The sequence below is a fragment of the Akebia trifoliata genome, chromosome 8 (assembly GCF_017979445.1).
Source record: "Akebia trifoliata isolate Shusen 1 chromosome 8, ASM1797944v1, whole genome shotgun sequence".
Lineage (NCBI taxonomy): Eukaryota > Viridiplantae > Streptophyta > Magnoliopsida > Ranunculales > Lardizabalaceae > Akebia > Akebia trifoliata.
In genome coordinates, this window is record NC_141382.1 from 9,933,547 (window position 1) to 9,945,618 (window position 12,072).

Here is a 12,072-nt window from a genome sequence, read left to right on the forward strand (position 1 = left end):
AGAGAAAACGATTATATTTATAGATGGTTTCAACATTTTAGAGAGTGGGATTTTGAATTTGAATTTTGAATCTTGTCGGTTGAGAGAGGGATTTTGAATTTTAATTTTAAATCTGGTCGACTGAGAGCACGATTTGAAATTATATTATAATTTTGACTTTTATCAAAATTTAGAATTTGAAATTTAAATTGTCAGTTTAGAGTGGGGATTTGAAATTTTAGGGTCTGTTTGATTAGGCTTGGAAAATGGTGTGGATTTGAATTTCCATGGAAAATAAGAATGTCAAGTGTTTGATTGTAAATTTTTCCATGGAAATCTATTTTCCAACCCCAACAAAAATTCACCATTTGCTGGATTTTAAAATCCCACCTTTACCCCAAGGAAAATGAGTTTCCATCGAATATGGACTTTTTATTTTATTAAATTACCCAACTCTCTTTACAAACGAAACTCTCTTTACAAACGAAACCCTCTTCACAGACGACTGCAACTTCCATAAGTTCGTCACAGGTTTGTTCTTGTTCTTGTTCTTCTTCTCTCTCTCTCTCTCTAATCTTCCACCAGGTTACCTAATCTTTGTTTTTTTTTTTTTTTAAATTAAAAAGCTCTTTTGATCTGTTTTGTGGCTCTTGCACTCTCGTCCCCGTTCATGGTTCTTCAATCGAACCATAAGAGAAACCTATCGTTTCCCTCTAATCGTTCTTCTCAGTATATTTAGAAGAGAACCCTAACTCTAGAAAATCTCTTCCATATCACAAGGTAAGCTCTCTCTAATGTATATTTTAGATTCTTTGATGGAACCTCGAATCCATTTTTAGAATAAAAGAAATTTATTTTGTATTTTATCAAATTCTGATTTGAGTTGTGGAAGGTTAGGATTCGAATTTGAAAAAGTTTACCTTGTTCATTTGAAAAAAAAAATTTGAAGTATTTATGTAGGTTAGATGTTTGAGAAATTGCCTAGTAGAAGTTGACATCTGGAAGAGTGCTAGTAATGGGAAACTTTGAAGGATTTAATATGTAGGATATTTTTTTGTTGAATTTTTGTTTGGAATTGTATGTGTTTGTTATAGGATTTATTAATGTTTACTTTTTTCATTTGTGAAAAAATTTGAAGCATTTATGTAGGTTAGATGTTTGAGAAATTACCTAGTTGAAGTTGACATTTGGAAGAGTGTTAGTTATGGGAAACTTTGATGGATTTATTTATGTAGGATATTTTTTTGTTGAATTTTTGTTTTGAATTGTGTGTGTTTATTGTGATTAATGAATTTCAATTGATGATTGATTGGCTTAATGGAAAGAATATAAAAGTAGTTATGAATTTTGGATTTCATTGTCCTTCATACCTCTTCAATTATATTGTTATTTCAGGGTCAACTCATAAATTTTGGATTAGGACGTGAAATAGTAAGGATTGGTTGTATTTGCTTTGGTTCATAGCAATTTTATTGCACCAATTTTAGTAAAGCATCCTTGTTGATTTCTATTATGGAATTGGTTGTATTTCACCCTTTTGTTCGTAGTGATTTTATTGCACCAATTTTAATGAAGCATCCAAAGTGATTTCTATAAAGGAATTTGTGGATTGTAAACTCTGTTGGAACCTAAGTTAGTCCAAGTTTGATGGTTTGAACATCTTATCTAAAAAAAAAAGGCTTTTGTTTAGAGAATTTTATTTTTATTTTTTTAATCCTAACCGTGGGATTGATGGGTTTTAATCCTAGCAAGTGTGTATAAATCATGTAAAATATGTGTGTCTTCATGACTTATGTTGCTTTCTTTTATCTATTAGTGTCGGTTGGTTTGTTGGGAAAATATTTTCATGATTTTTTTTCTTGAGAAATTAACGTTAATAAAATAGGTGAGAACAACGAATCATAATGGGTATTTTTTTCCAAACGTTATTTTAGCATACCATTTTCAATATTAATGGTTGTTATATATAGTTTTTTTTTCTTTGCTATATAGAATCTTCTTAAATAAGTTAGATATTCAATTTAATGCATCAAAGAAATATTAGATGAATATTCAATTTGTTTGTCATGACTGTTCTCTAGAACTTGAATAAATTGGATATGGGTAGACCTGGTTTTGGATCTTATTCAACCCAAACAAACCTGTGATCCATATTGCATGAACCAAACTGATCTATGAACACATATATGGGTCAGTTTCACATGATTTTACAAAAGGGGCTACTTACCAATATAAGGGTCAGACCTGATCCAAGGCTCATGCATGGACCATATAGTCAACTAATCAAGGTTTTGAAGTCGGCCCATGTTTGTGTCTTAATAATCCTAAGTCCCAAACCATATGTATTGGTGTCAGACATATCTAAGGGTGTTAAGGTGTTGAGTTGGCATGGTGGGCTTCGAAATCTGGTAGATGTAGACCAATCTTTAATTTTAGCCCCATTAGATAGATGGGTTGTACTTGAAAATTGGAATGGAGTAGGTAAGGATTATAGCGAGATTCCTTAACTGTTCAGGATGAGTTCTGCAGGTGACATGCCATGGGTGGGATTTATAATTGATGTCAAAGTTGGGATTTAGGAGGTGATTAGGTGAAAGTTTCTTGGTTTCTTACAGGAAATTCACACACGATCTTTACGAAAATCGGTTGCCGAAATTATTGCTATTGCTTTGAATTTTCAAAATTTTGTTGGAATAGAAGCATGTTCTATTTATTGTGGTTGATTTGATTTTTTGGTGGCTCGCATAGTTGACTGATACAGATGTTTATATGTGGTCATTTTCTATTATAGTTTAGGTGCTTACATTTTAGAGACACGATCATGTGTCAATTTCTGACACTAATATGAAGTGTGAAGACACGCCTACTTTCACATACCCAGTATGGTGATTGCAACTTCATTATTCATGATGATCTTCTTTTATTAATCTTACTTTAGTTTAATGTTTTGGTGCCATCAATCTTGTGCTTTGTACTTAATCAAGTTTGGATTTTTTTTCCACTTGAACTAGATTACATATCGAGATAAAAAGCTAGGGGGAAACTATTCCCACATAATCATAATACTTTTCATCACTGCAAGATTATTTTCTTTTAATTTCCTTGCAACTAAATGACAATCAAAAATGGAATTCAAGAACACATGGCTATAAAAAATGGAATTAAAAAACACATGGCTATCACTACCAAAGTTCACACTCTATGGAATAATGCTTCTTGTTGTTATATATAAAAGAGCTACTATTGGCTCTCCAACTTTTACTTATTACACCCCAACTAAAAATAAAGAAAATAAGTGAATGGGGTGTAATAAGAAAATGTTGAGGTGACAATAAAAGCTTGGTCATTTTTTATTCATATATGATTATGCCTTTCTTATGTCTATTGTTTAAATGCTTGATTGATAGGATGTTAACTGCACAAGAAAAGAATATGATTGCGGTCATGACATTGATATTCAGTACATATGTGATCTTAACACATCTTAGACGTAGGCGATCTCTACCTAGAATACCTATAATAAATAGAGATCATGAGAGAAGACAGATTTTGAATAGGTTATACAATGAAAGTGACAAGCATTGTCATGAGCAACTTCGAATGAATAGAGCTGCATTTCATAGATTGTGTAACCGTTTAAGGATGCATGGATTGATTGATCGTCGATCAGTAAAAGTCGAAGAACAAGTCTCAATGTTCCTATTAACAATTGGGCATGATTTGAGGAATCGATGAGCAAACTTTTCTTTTATACGATCTTCTCAAATAGTTAGTCGTTATTTTCATGTTGTCTTGAAAGCATTGATTAGTATGTACAAGGAGGTCATCAAGGTAGCAAAACAAACAAATTCTCCGAGAGACAACAACAACGTTAGAAATTGGTACCATTACTTTGAGGTAATTGTGAAGTTGACCATGCTTACAAATGAATTTGTATCGATGATATGATATAATTATGAGATTTTGATTTAATATAGGATGCTATAGGAGCTATAGACGGTACATACATTCATGCAACAATTCATGTGGATGAACAACCTAAGTACCGTAATAGAAAAGGAGATATTCGTCAGAATGTACTTTTGATATGAAATTCACATATGTGCTCGCTGGTTGGGAAGGATCAGCACATGATGGTCGCTTATTAAGAGATGCAATTAGACCTAGGATTGATAGACTCATTGTGCCACTTGGTGAGTATAATATTTGAATTATTATATTATATTATATTATTTCCTAATATGATGATATGTAAATATGAATAGTCTGTAATTTTATTTTATAAATTTGTAATATAGGTAAATATTATCTTGCAAATGCTGGGTTCGCAAATATTCCTGGTTTTCTTACGCCTTTTCGTCGTACTCGATATCATTTAAATGATCATCGTGGGCACCTTCCGTCGAATGCAAAAGAACTATATAATTATCGTCATTCTTCATTGCGGAATGTAATCGAGAGAACAATTGGTATTTTAAAGAAACGATTTACATACTTGAGATCTGCACCATTTTTTGACATCAAAACACAAACTAGGGTTATCTTTGCGTGTTGTGTTATTCATAATTACATTAGAGATTTGAATCGGAGGACATATGCGAGGGTGATCACATAGAACTAGATGAGGAAGAACATGATGACATGCCCGAACAAGAAGAACAAATAATTATTGTTACTACTCCGGCATGGACAGCAAAAATAGAAGCATTAGCCGAAGTCATGTGGGCAGAATATGATCAACGTCATCCATATTTTTTTTTTTTTGTTTTGTTTTGTTTTATTTTTTGTTGTTGTAAATCCTTCAAATTCAATGTCTTTCTTTTGAAGGTTTATTATAAAAACGAAAATTTGCATGTAATGAATCTGAGGTTTTAAGCTTGTCTTTTATAATATGTAGGATTTTGTCTCTTACAATATTGGAATTATAATAATGTTCTCTTTTTTGAAAATTGAATATTGCTTGAAAATGACTAATATTTATAACTGATAGTTTTTTTTATCATATCTACTTTGCCTTTCAGCTTTAGTTAATATTCTATTCATTTTTAAAAATTTAATACATTTATTTGTGATTGAATGTGTATGAATTTACTTATCATAGGAATGAAATCTTCTTCTAAAAAAGACAGGCAACAAAAGGAGAAGCAACCAATAGATAAATCATATTTGACATGGGACTTACCTATGGATAAAATTTTAATTGAAGTATTGTTGGAGGAATATGCCTTAGGACAAAAAACTGACAATGGATGGAATATGAAAGCCATAAACAATGTTTGTTTTGTCCTCCATAACAAGTTGCAAAAAGAAGTAAATGCCCAAAATGTACGATACAGGCTCAAGACACTTATAAAGAGATATCTTAATGCAAAGGAGGTGATTTCACAAAGTGGTTTTGGATAGGACAAGGATACTCAATTAGTGACAGCAGATGATGAGGCGTGGAAAGAGTATATAGAGGTATGTTTTCAAAATATTAAATTTAAAGACATTTTTTTTCTTCATACATTTATCATTTTGATTATTTTTTGGTCTTTTCTTATTAGAAACATCCAAAAAATGCAGAATACCATCACAAGTGCATCCTATTTTATGATGATCTTGCCATTATTGTCGGTAATGATCAAGCAAGTGGAGAACGATGTACAACTAGAATAGAAATGTCTCCAATTGAAGAAATAAGTAAGAATTCTTCCTTGGTTTATGCAATTATTTTGAAAATTGCATACTTCATCTTTCAATGTATTTTTTAATTTTTTTTCTTTGTGCTAGATCTTGATGAAATAGACGATAAGGTACAAGAAGCAATTGGACAAAGTGACGTACCTACACAACAAACAGGATCTTCATCGGTGACTTCTTGTGAAAATTCTTCGTCTAAGAGAAAGCGAAATCGTAATTCTGAAGAATCTAATGATGCAACGATCTCCATACTTGCCTCTGCAGCCATGCGTATGGCAACGACAATGGGGAGACCAAGCATAGCCAAATTGCAAAAGGAACTCAATGAAGTTCTTGATATCTCTCGAGAAATTATGCTAGAAGCGATTGATTACTTGGGTGAGCGTCAAGAAGCAACACACATATTCCTTGGCTTGACAAGTGACATGAAGAGGGATTGGTTATTTAGGCACTTAGGAAAGTCAGATGACACTTAGGGTCTGTTAGATGTCATATTTTTTCTTTTTGGAGATGTATTTACTATAATACAAAAAATCATACTGATTTGCAATGGTTATATGTTGCATTTTTTGGGGGATATGTCTTACATGTATTCTTTGGGTATACTTATTTTGTATTAATCATGATGTATGACTAATTCATCATGTTTGTAAATTCTATATCACATCAATGTTATATATTATAATTTTTGCGGTGAAAGTATGTTTTTTTAGATAGACTTTTATTGTATAGGATCCATTTTATTTAATAACTAAAATGACAATAAACAGTGAAATTGGAAAATATTTTAATTTTCCAACTTGCAATCAAACAATGGATTTGGAAAATGAGTGCATTTTCCTATGTGCAATCAAATAGAGAAAAATTTTCTCTATGGAAAGTCAAATTCCATACCATTTTTCCATGGATTTCAAATTCCATGGAAAATGAATTTCCATGTGCAATCAAACATACCCTTATTTCAATGTTGAATTTTGAGAGCGGGATGTGAAATTTGAAATTTGTTTTGAAGAACAAAATTTTAACTTTTATGATTTATTTGATTTTAGTATAATTAAAGGATTAAAATATATATAGAGAGAGCCGTATGCCTATTTGCGTTAGAGTGGAGACCCCTTGAATAGGCAAATAGGCTCTCCACGACAAATGCATAGCCAATTTGCCTTCTTTAAATGCTAGTTGCCTTGGAGTTGCTCTTAAGTTGTGATAGTGGATTTGCATATGAGTTATGATAGTGGGCTATGGTCATAAATTTAGCATTTTATAAGAAGTGAGTTTAGGTTTGGCTAGTGGGTTTAGGAATGAGCTTTTGGTTAAGCTTTGGATTGAATAGGCTTAGGTTAAAGAGGTGGGCTAGGCTTCATAAAAAATATAAAGATGATGCATACAAGCAATAAAAAATTATTAAATGATGATTATTTGGATCTCATGGGCCTAGTAAAAGCCTTTGGGTTTTTATTTAGAAACCACATTTAAAACTTTCAAAAATTTGGGCTCATACAAATATGGGGTGTCTATAGATCCAATCCTCCATTGTTTCTGCACAGAGATATTTACACATTTGATCGAGCAGGTTTTGAAAATGTGTAGAAATCTTGGAGTTTTTACTCACTGATTTTTTGTTTGAGCATAGAGATTATCTAGTTTCTTTCACTACAGAGATAGTGATCAAATTATTATAGAAATCCTTTGTAGTAATAAGCAATTTTCTTTAATTTGAGGTTTTCTTTTTAAGATTAGAGATTGTAATGGAGAAGATCATTGTATCGAGAGTGGACATCCGACATACTTAAAGTAATGCAAGGGCTCACATCCGAAATTGTAAAGCCCACGTAAAAAATGCACATCTAAGACAGATTATGCATACATTTTATTCAGTATGTCAATAGTAGATATCTAACATGCTTAAAGTCATATCAATGGATCATTTGACATTGTAAATCCCATGTCAAGTGTGTACACCTGACACATTAAAAATCAATTAACTATGCAACATTGGATTGTATTCATGTGTGGTGTTTGAATTCATTTATTAAAAAAATTGGATTGTATCTATATCTCATCTCAATGCATTGTATTTTTAATCACCAAACACTCTAACATTGCATCACAATTTCCATTTTATTCAAAGGGTTTACTATTAAGGATTCATCGAAATTTTATACATTTATGAAAAACATAGAATCTTTGGGTGGGATTCTGGTCTAGTAACTAGTGTTGAGACTTGAAATTTTCGACATATTGGATTACTCGAGAAGACAATGCATTGTAGATGGAGTAGAAGGGTTACTTTGTTGGATTCCCTTAAAATCAAAACCTTCCTTTAAAAAAAAAAAAAAAAAAAAAAAAAAACTTTGGAACTCGTAAGAGTATTTTTGTGTCAATACAAATTATATTGAATAAGAGAGTTACTATTGACACACCAACTTGTGCTAATGCCGCACCAATCCTTATACAAACTCATCAAATAATTTCTCGCAGTTGGTGTGACGTTAGCAAAAGTTGGTGTGGCAATAGTAGCCCCCATTGGATAAATTAGGAGCTAATGACACACTTCGCGCGCCGGCCTTCACATTTCGAGGCCAAAGAGTTCAAATTTCGGTGTAAAAAATACAAAGAAAACTCTCTTCTCTATATGTTCTGACCGAAAGTAAGAAAATCCGCCATTAAAGGAGTCGTTCAAAACCTCTCGAAGCTGTCACTTGTGCTCGCGTAGATTAGGTCAGAAAACATGCTTCACGAGCTCCTTTTGGCGCTTTTAGGATACACGGGAGATCTCATTATCGACGAAAGAGAGCACCAGAAATCTCTTCCTGGATGTTTATCTACTGACACTCCAATCTCTGAAGAATGTACCTTCAAGATCGCTCCCGACCTCTCTTTCATCGAAACCTCCGAAAGGTAAATCGATTAATCTTTTTCTAATTTTTTTTAATTTTAAATATTTGTTCGTCCGGTTAATCGATTAAACAATGTATGAAGACTATTAATGTTTTAATCTGATTTTTAGACTATATACGATCAAAGCTAGGGTTCGATCCTCCAAATTGGAGCTTCTAACGCCTTGATGAGTATATTTTCATTGGATTGAAGCTTGTTGAGTTGATAAATGGTGATTTGATCTTCCAAATTGGAACTTCTAGAGTGTACAAGATAATTTGGGTTTAGATCTTCCAGATTGAGCCCTTCAACGCTTTAATGTGTATATATTTCTGTTAGAGGGAAGCGTGATGAGGAGATAAAAACGAATATTTTGGAATTTTACTCTAATTCTATAGATGGTAATTGTATATTTTCATTCGATTGAAGCTTGTTGAGGGGATAAAACGGTGCTTTGATCTTCCAAATTGGAACTTCTAGAGTGTACAAGACAATTTGAGTTTCAATCTTCCAGATCGAGCCTTCAATGCTTTGATGAGTATATGTGTCTGTTAGAGTGAAGTGCGACGAGGAGATAAAACGAATGCCTTGGAATTTTAATGAGATTCTTAGAAAGATCTTGGTCCCAAAAAAAAAAAAAAAATTGGAATATCATTTGTATGATTGAATGAAAAATTGACAAATTGTGAAAATCAAAATATCATAGCTTTAAGTAGTTCATATAACTTTTTTGGTTAATGTTTTAAATATTTTCCTTGAATCTTGATTTTTTCTACATATATTTGGATGTTTGGATATCCTTGGATACTAGCTTTTATCAATCTGAATGGGCTTCTCGATGTCTGCAGGGAAGTTATTGAAAGGCTTATTTCCTTAGGTTTTTATTATAGGGAGCTTGATCGCTTTGCGACAAGATCTCGCAATTTAAGTTGGATCCAGTCCACCGCTGGTGCTCCCTTACCACAGAAATCTGAGTTGTTGAAAGGGAAAACAAAAAGGCAAGGTGTGTATCGTAGAGCCATAGCTAATGGTATCGTTGAGATTTTATCAGTCTATAGGTCTGCTGTTCTACATGTTGAGCAGGAATTGCTGTCAGATCCTACGCCCATATTGGCAACAGTAACTCAAGGCCTCAACAAGGTATCACTGTAATGATTTTAATTTCTTAATATCAGCTTCCCCCCCCCCCCCCCCCCCCCCCCCCCCCCCCCCCAATATTCTGCATTAGAGTGTATCTTATTTTAGGGAATGGAATCTCTGATGATCTTAAAGTTTGTGATCTACTAGTGAAATTGATGTTTGGTTTTAGTGATTATGTTTACTCTTCAATTTAAGTACAATAGAGCATTGTTGTAATATATGTGAGGAATTAACCCAGTCCACTATGACATATTTTCTGTTGTTATACTTAGAATTCTCCATTAGCCTTTATTTGTTTGTTATACTTGCTGCTATTAAGTGGTTTATCGTCTCCCAGTTTTTTGTTCTTTTGCCTCCTCTTCATGAGCTCATTGTGGAGATTGAACGCGATGATATTCGAGGAGGACAACTTCTCAACCTTCTGCAAAAACGATGCCACTGTGGGGTGCCTGAACTGCAAGCATGTATTCAAAGGTATAATTATGTTATTCGTCCATTGCTCAAACATTCACAGTTCTCTTTCACTAAAGCACCCTTTTTTAGTTTTTATTTTCCCCAAATCTTTGGTTTTTTAACTGTTGGTTTGCTTGCTTTGTTGTGTCAGAACCTTGTACCATTTGTACATCAATTTATGAATTTTATTTGTTTTTTGGCCTATATAGTGCTTTTCTCTCTTGAATCTTAATATAAGTTTTCATGAAATAGGATATAACCCTCGTTTGGGAATTCCTTCTCACTTTAATTATATTGATTTCTGGAAATATGGGCATGGAAAAAATGTGGGTTCTCTACTAAGGAATTGGTGTAACAATATTGTGGCGTTGACGTTCTAGATTGATTGCTCTGTAAAAGTTAAAGCACTCTTTTATACTGGCATGAAAAGTGGAATCCGAGCTAACTTTTTATTTCTTTGTTGATCTTTATGCACCAAAAGCATAGGCTCCTTTGGCATGGACATCAGGTCATGTATAACCAACTTGCTTCCTGGATGGTTTATGGAATTCTTCAAGATCAACATGGAGAGTTTTTCATTAGAAGGTATTGAATTTCAAAGTATTTTATCCATAGGAACACAATGCTTTACATTTTCACTGACCCGCCTTCTGTGAAATACAGTTTGTAACGCCTGTACTATATTTTCCTAAGAAACTGTATATGGGCTTTCTGAAATGTCCCATCATTTCCATGCTAACATTGTAATTGCTTCAGGACTTTGATCTCATATGCTACCTAAGTAACGTCATTCGCATGTCACTTAAGATTTCATTAAATGCATCAGTGGGGAAATCTGGTCAAGTTGCATAAAATTTGGGTTGTTAAAATTGTGATGAATTGTTATCGTCTCAATTAATAATTGAAGACATTGTATAGCTGCCGCACTAGATTTCACATTATAAACTAAGTCATCATTGGATATAAGTATCATGTGGTAATTAATTTGAATTCTAAATTTTGAAAGGCAGTCTTCTTTAATAGTGTCCAAAGGTTGCTCGAGTCAATGTTTTAAAATGCACGAGGCATATGTGAGGCTTTTTGGTTCTATTAGGCGAGGTGTAATCCTCATAAGGATACTAAGCATAAGCCTCAAATATTCCCAAAAGAAAGTTTTGAAAAATTCAATAACCATATAGAAATTTAAAAAAATGAATAAAACTAGACAAAATGCTCATTCTCACTGGTGGTGTTATCATTAGTCTCCTTTGCACATGCCCATACCATTTCAAAAAAAAATCTTTATTTTTTCTCCCGTTGGAGCTGTTCCTAAAAGAATGTGAGAATGCTATAACAACATTTTATTCTAGTGCAAGCCTAAAAGTACAACGATTCTTCTTATTGAAAGTGAAATCTTGTTAAGAGCTGTTTTCTAAGTATTGCATTTCTTTTTCTTTTTAGAATTTCTTCAAAACAAAAACCTTACTATTCCAAGGAGTCCAAGTGTCTCTGGACCGAACTTGAAAAAAGAATTATCATCATTCACAGTGCCTTTATTCAATTTCTATCTGGATTTATATTTTTTGTTGAGGCATGTGTCGTGAGATCGTTTCTCATTACTTTTCATGTCATTTTCACTTCTTGTGAATCTTTCCCTTTAAGAGACTTCAATCTGCATTAAAGCATTCCTACTCCTTGATGCCAATGTTGGTTTTCACTGCACATGCCGGAACCATCTTACTTGCCTTTTTTATTTTTATTTTTTATATTCTATTCCCCCCTTGGGTTTACTCCAAGATTTCCTTAGATGTGCTCATTTTGATCTTATCATTCCCAAAATCCTGCTCCATAAAGTGTAGCTGGTCCTATTTCTGTCTTGTAAACATTTGCCTTTACTTTGATCAGTATGTATCGTCACATAACAAACTTTAGAATGGACACCTCTACTTTGTGGAAAAC

General features: G+C 33.0%; 1 protein-coding gene and 1 pseudogene across 2 annotated transcripts in view; both read left to right on the plus strand.

Moving 5' to 3' along the window:
* The first annotated feature begins 219 nt into the window (after nt 1-219).
* On the plus strand, nt 220-6,348 carry LOC147396006 (uncharacterized; annotated as a pseudogene). The gene is made up of 6 exons (XR_015180353.1): nt 220-510; nt 606-3,912; nt 4,034-4,172; nt 4,278-5,439; nt 5,526-5,661; nt 5,752-6,348. The product of XR_015180353.1 is annotated as an uncharacterized LOC147396006 (transcript).
* A 1,861-nt stretch (nt 6,349-8,209) lies between these two features.
* The window catches only part of GCP4 (GAMMA-TUBULIN COMPLEX PROTEIN 4), a 29,054-nt gene continuing 25,191 nt past the window's right edge, over nt 8,210-12,072 (plus strand). The window contains exons 1-4 of the mRNA XM_086449760.1: nt 8,210-8,562; nt 9,390-9,681; nt 10,019-10,155; nt 10,621-10,719. Coding sequence (XP_086305886.1) covers nt 8,393-8,562; nt 9,390-9,681; nt 10,019-10,155; nt 10,621-10,719 — 698 coding nt within the window. The 5' untranslated portion in view covers nt 8,210-8,392. The remainder of the gene's footprint in view (nt 8,563-9,389; nt 9,682-10,018; nt 10,156-10,620; nt 10,720-12,072) is intronic.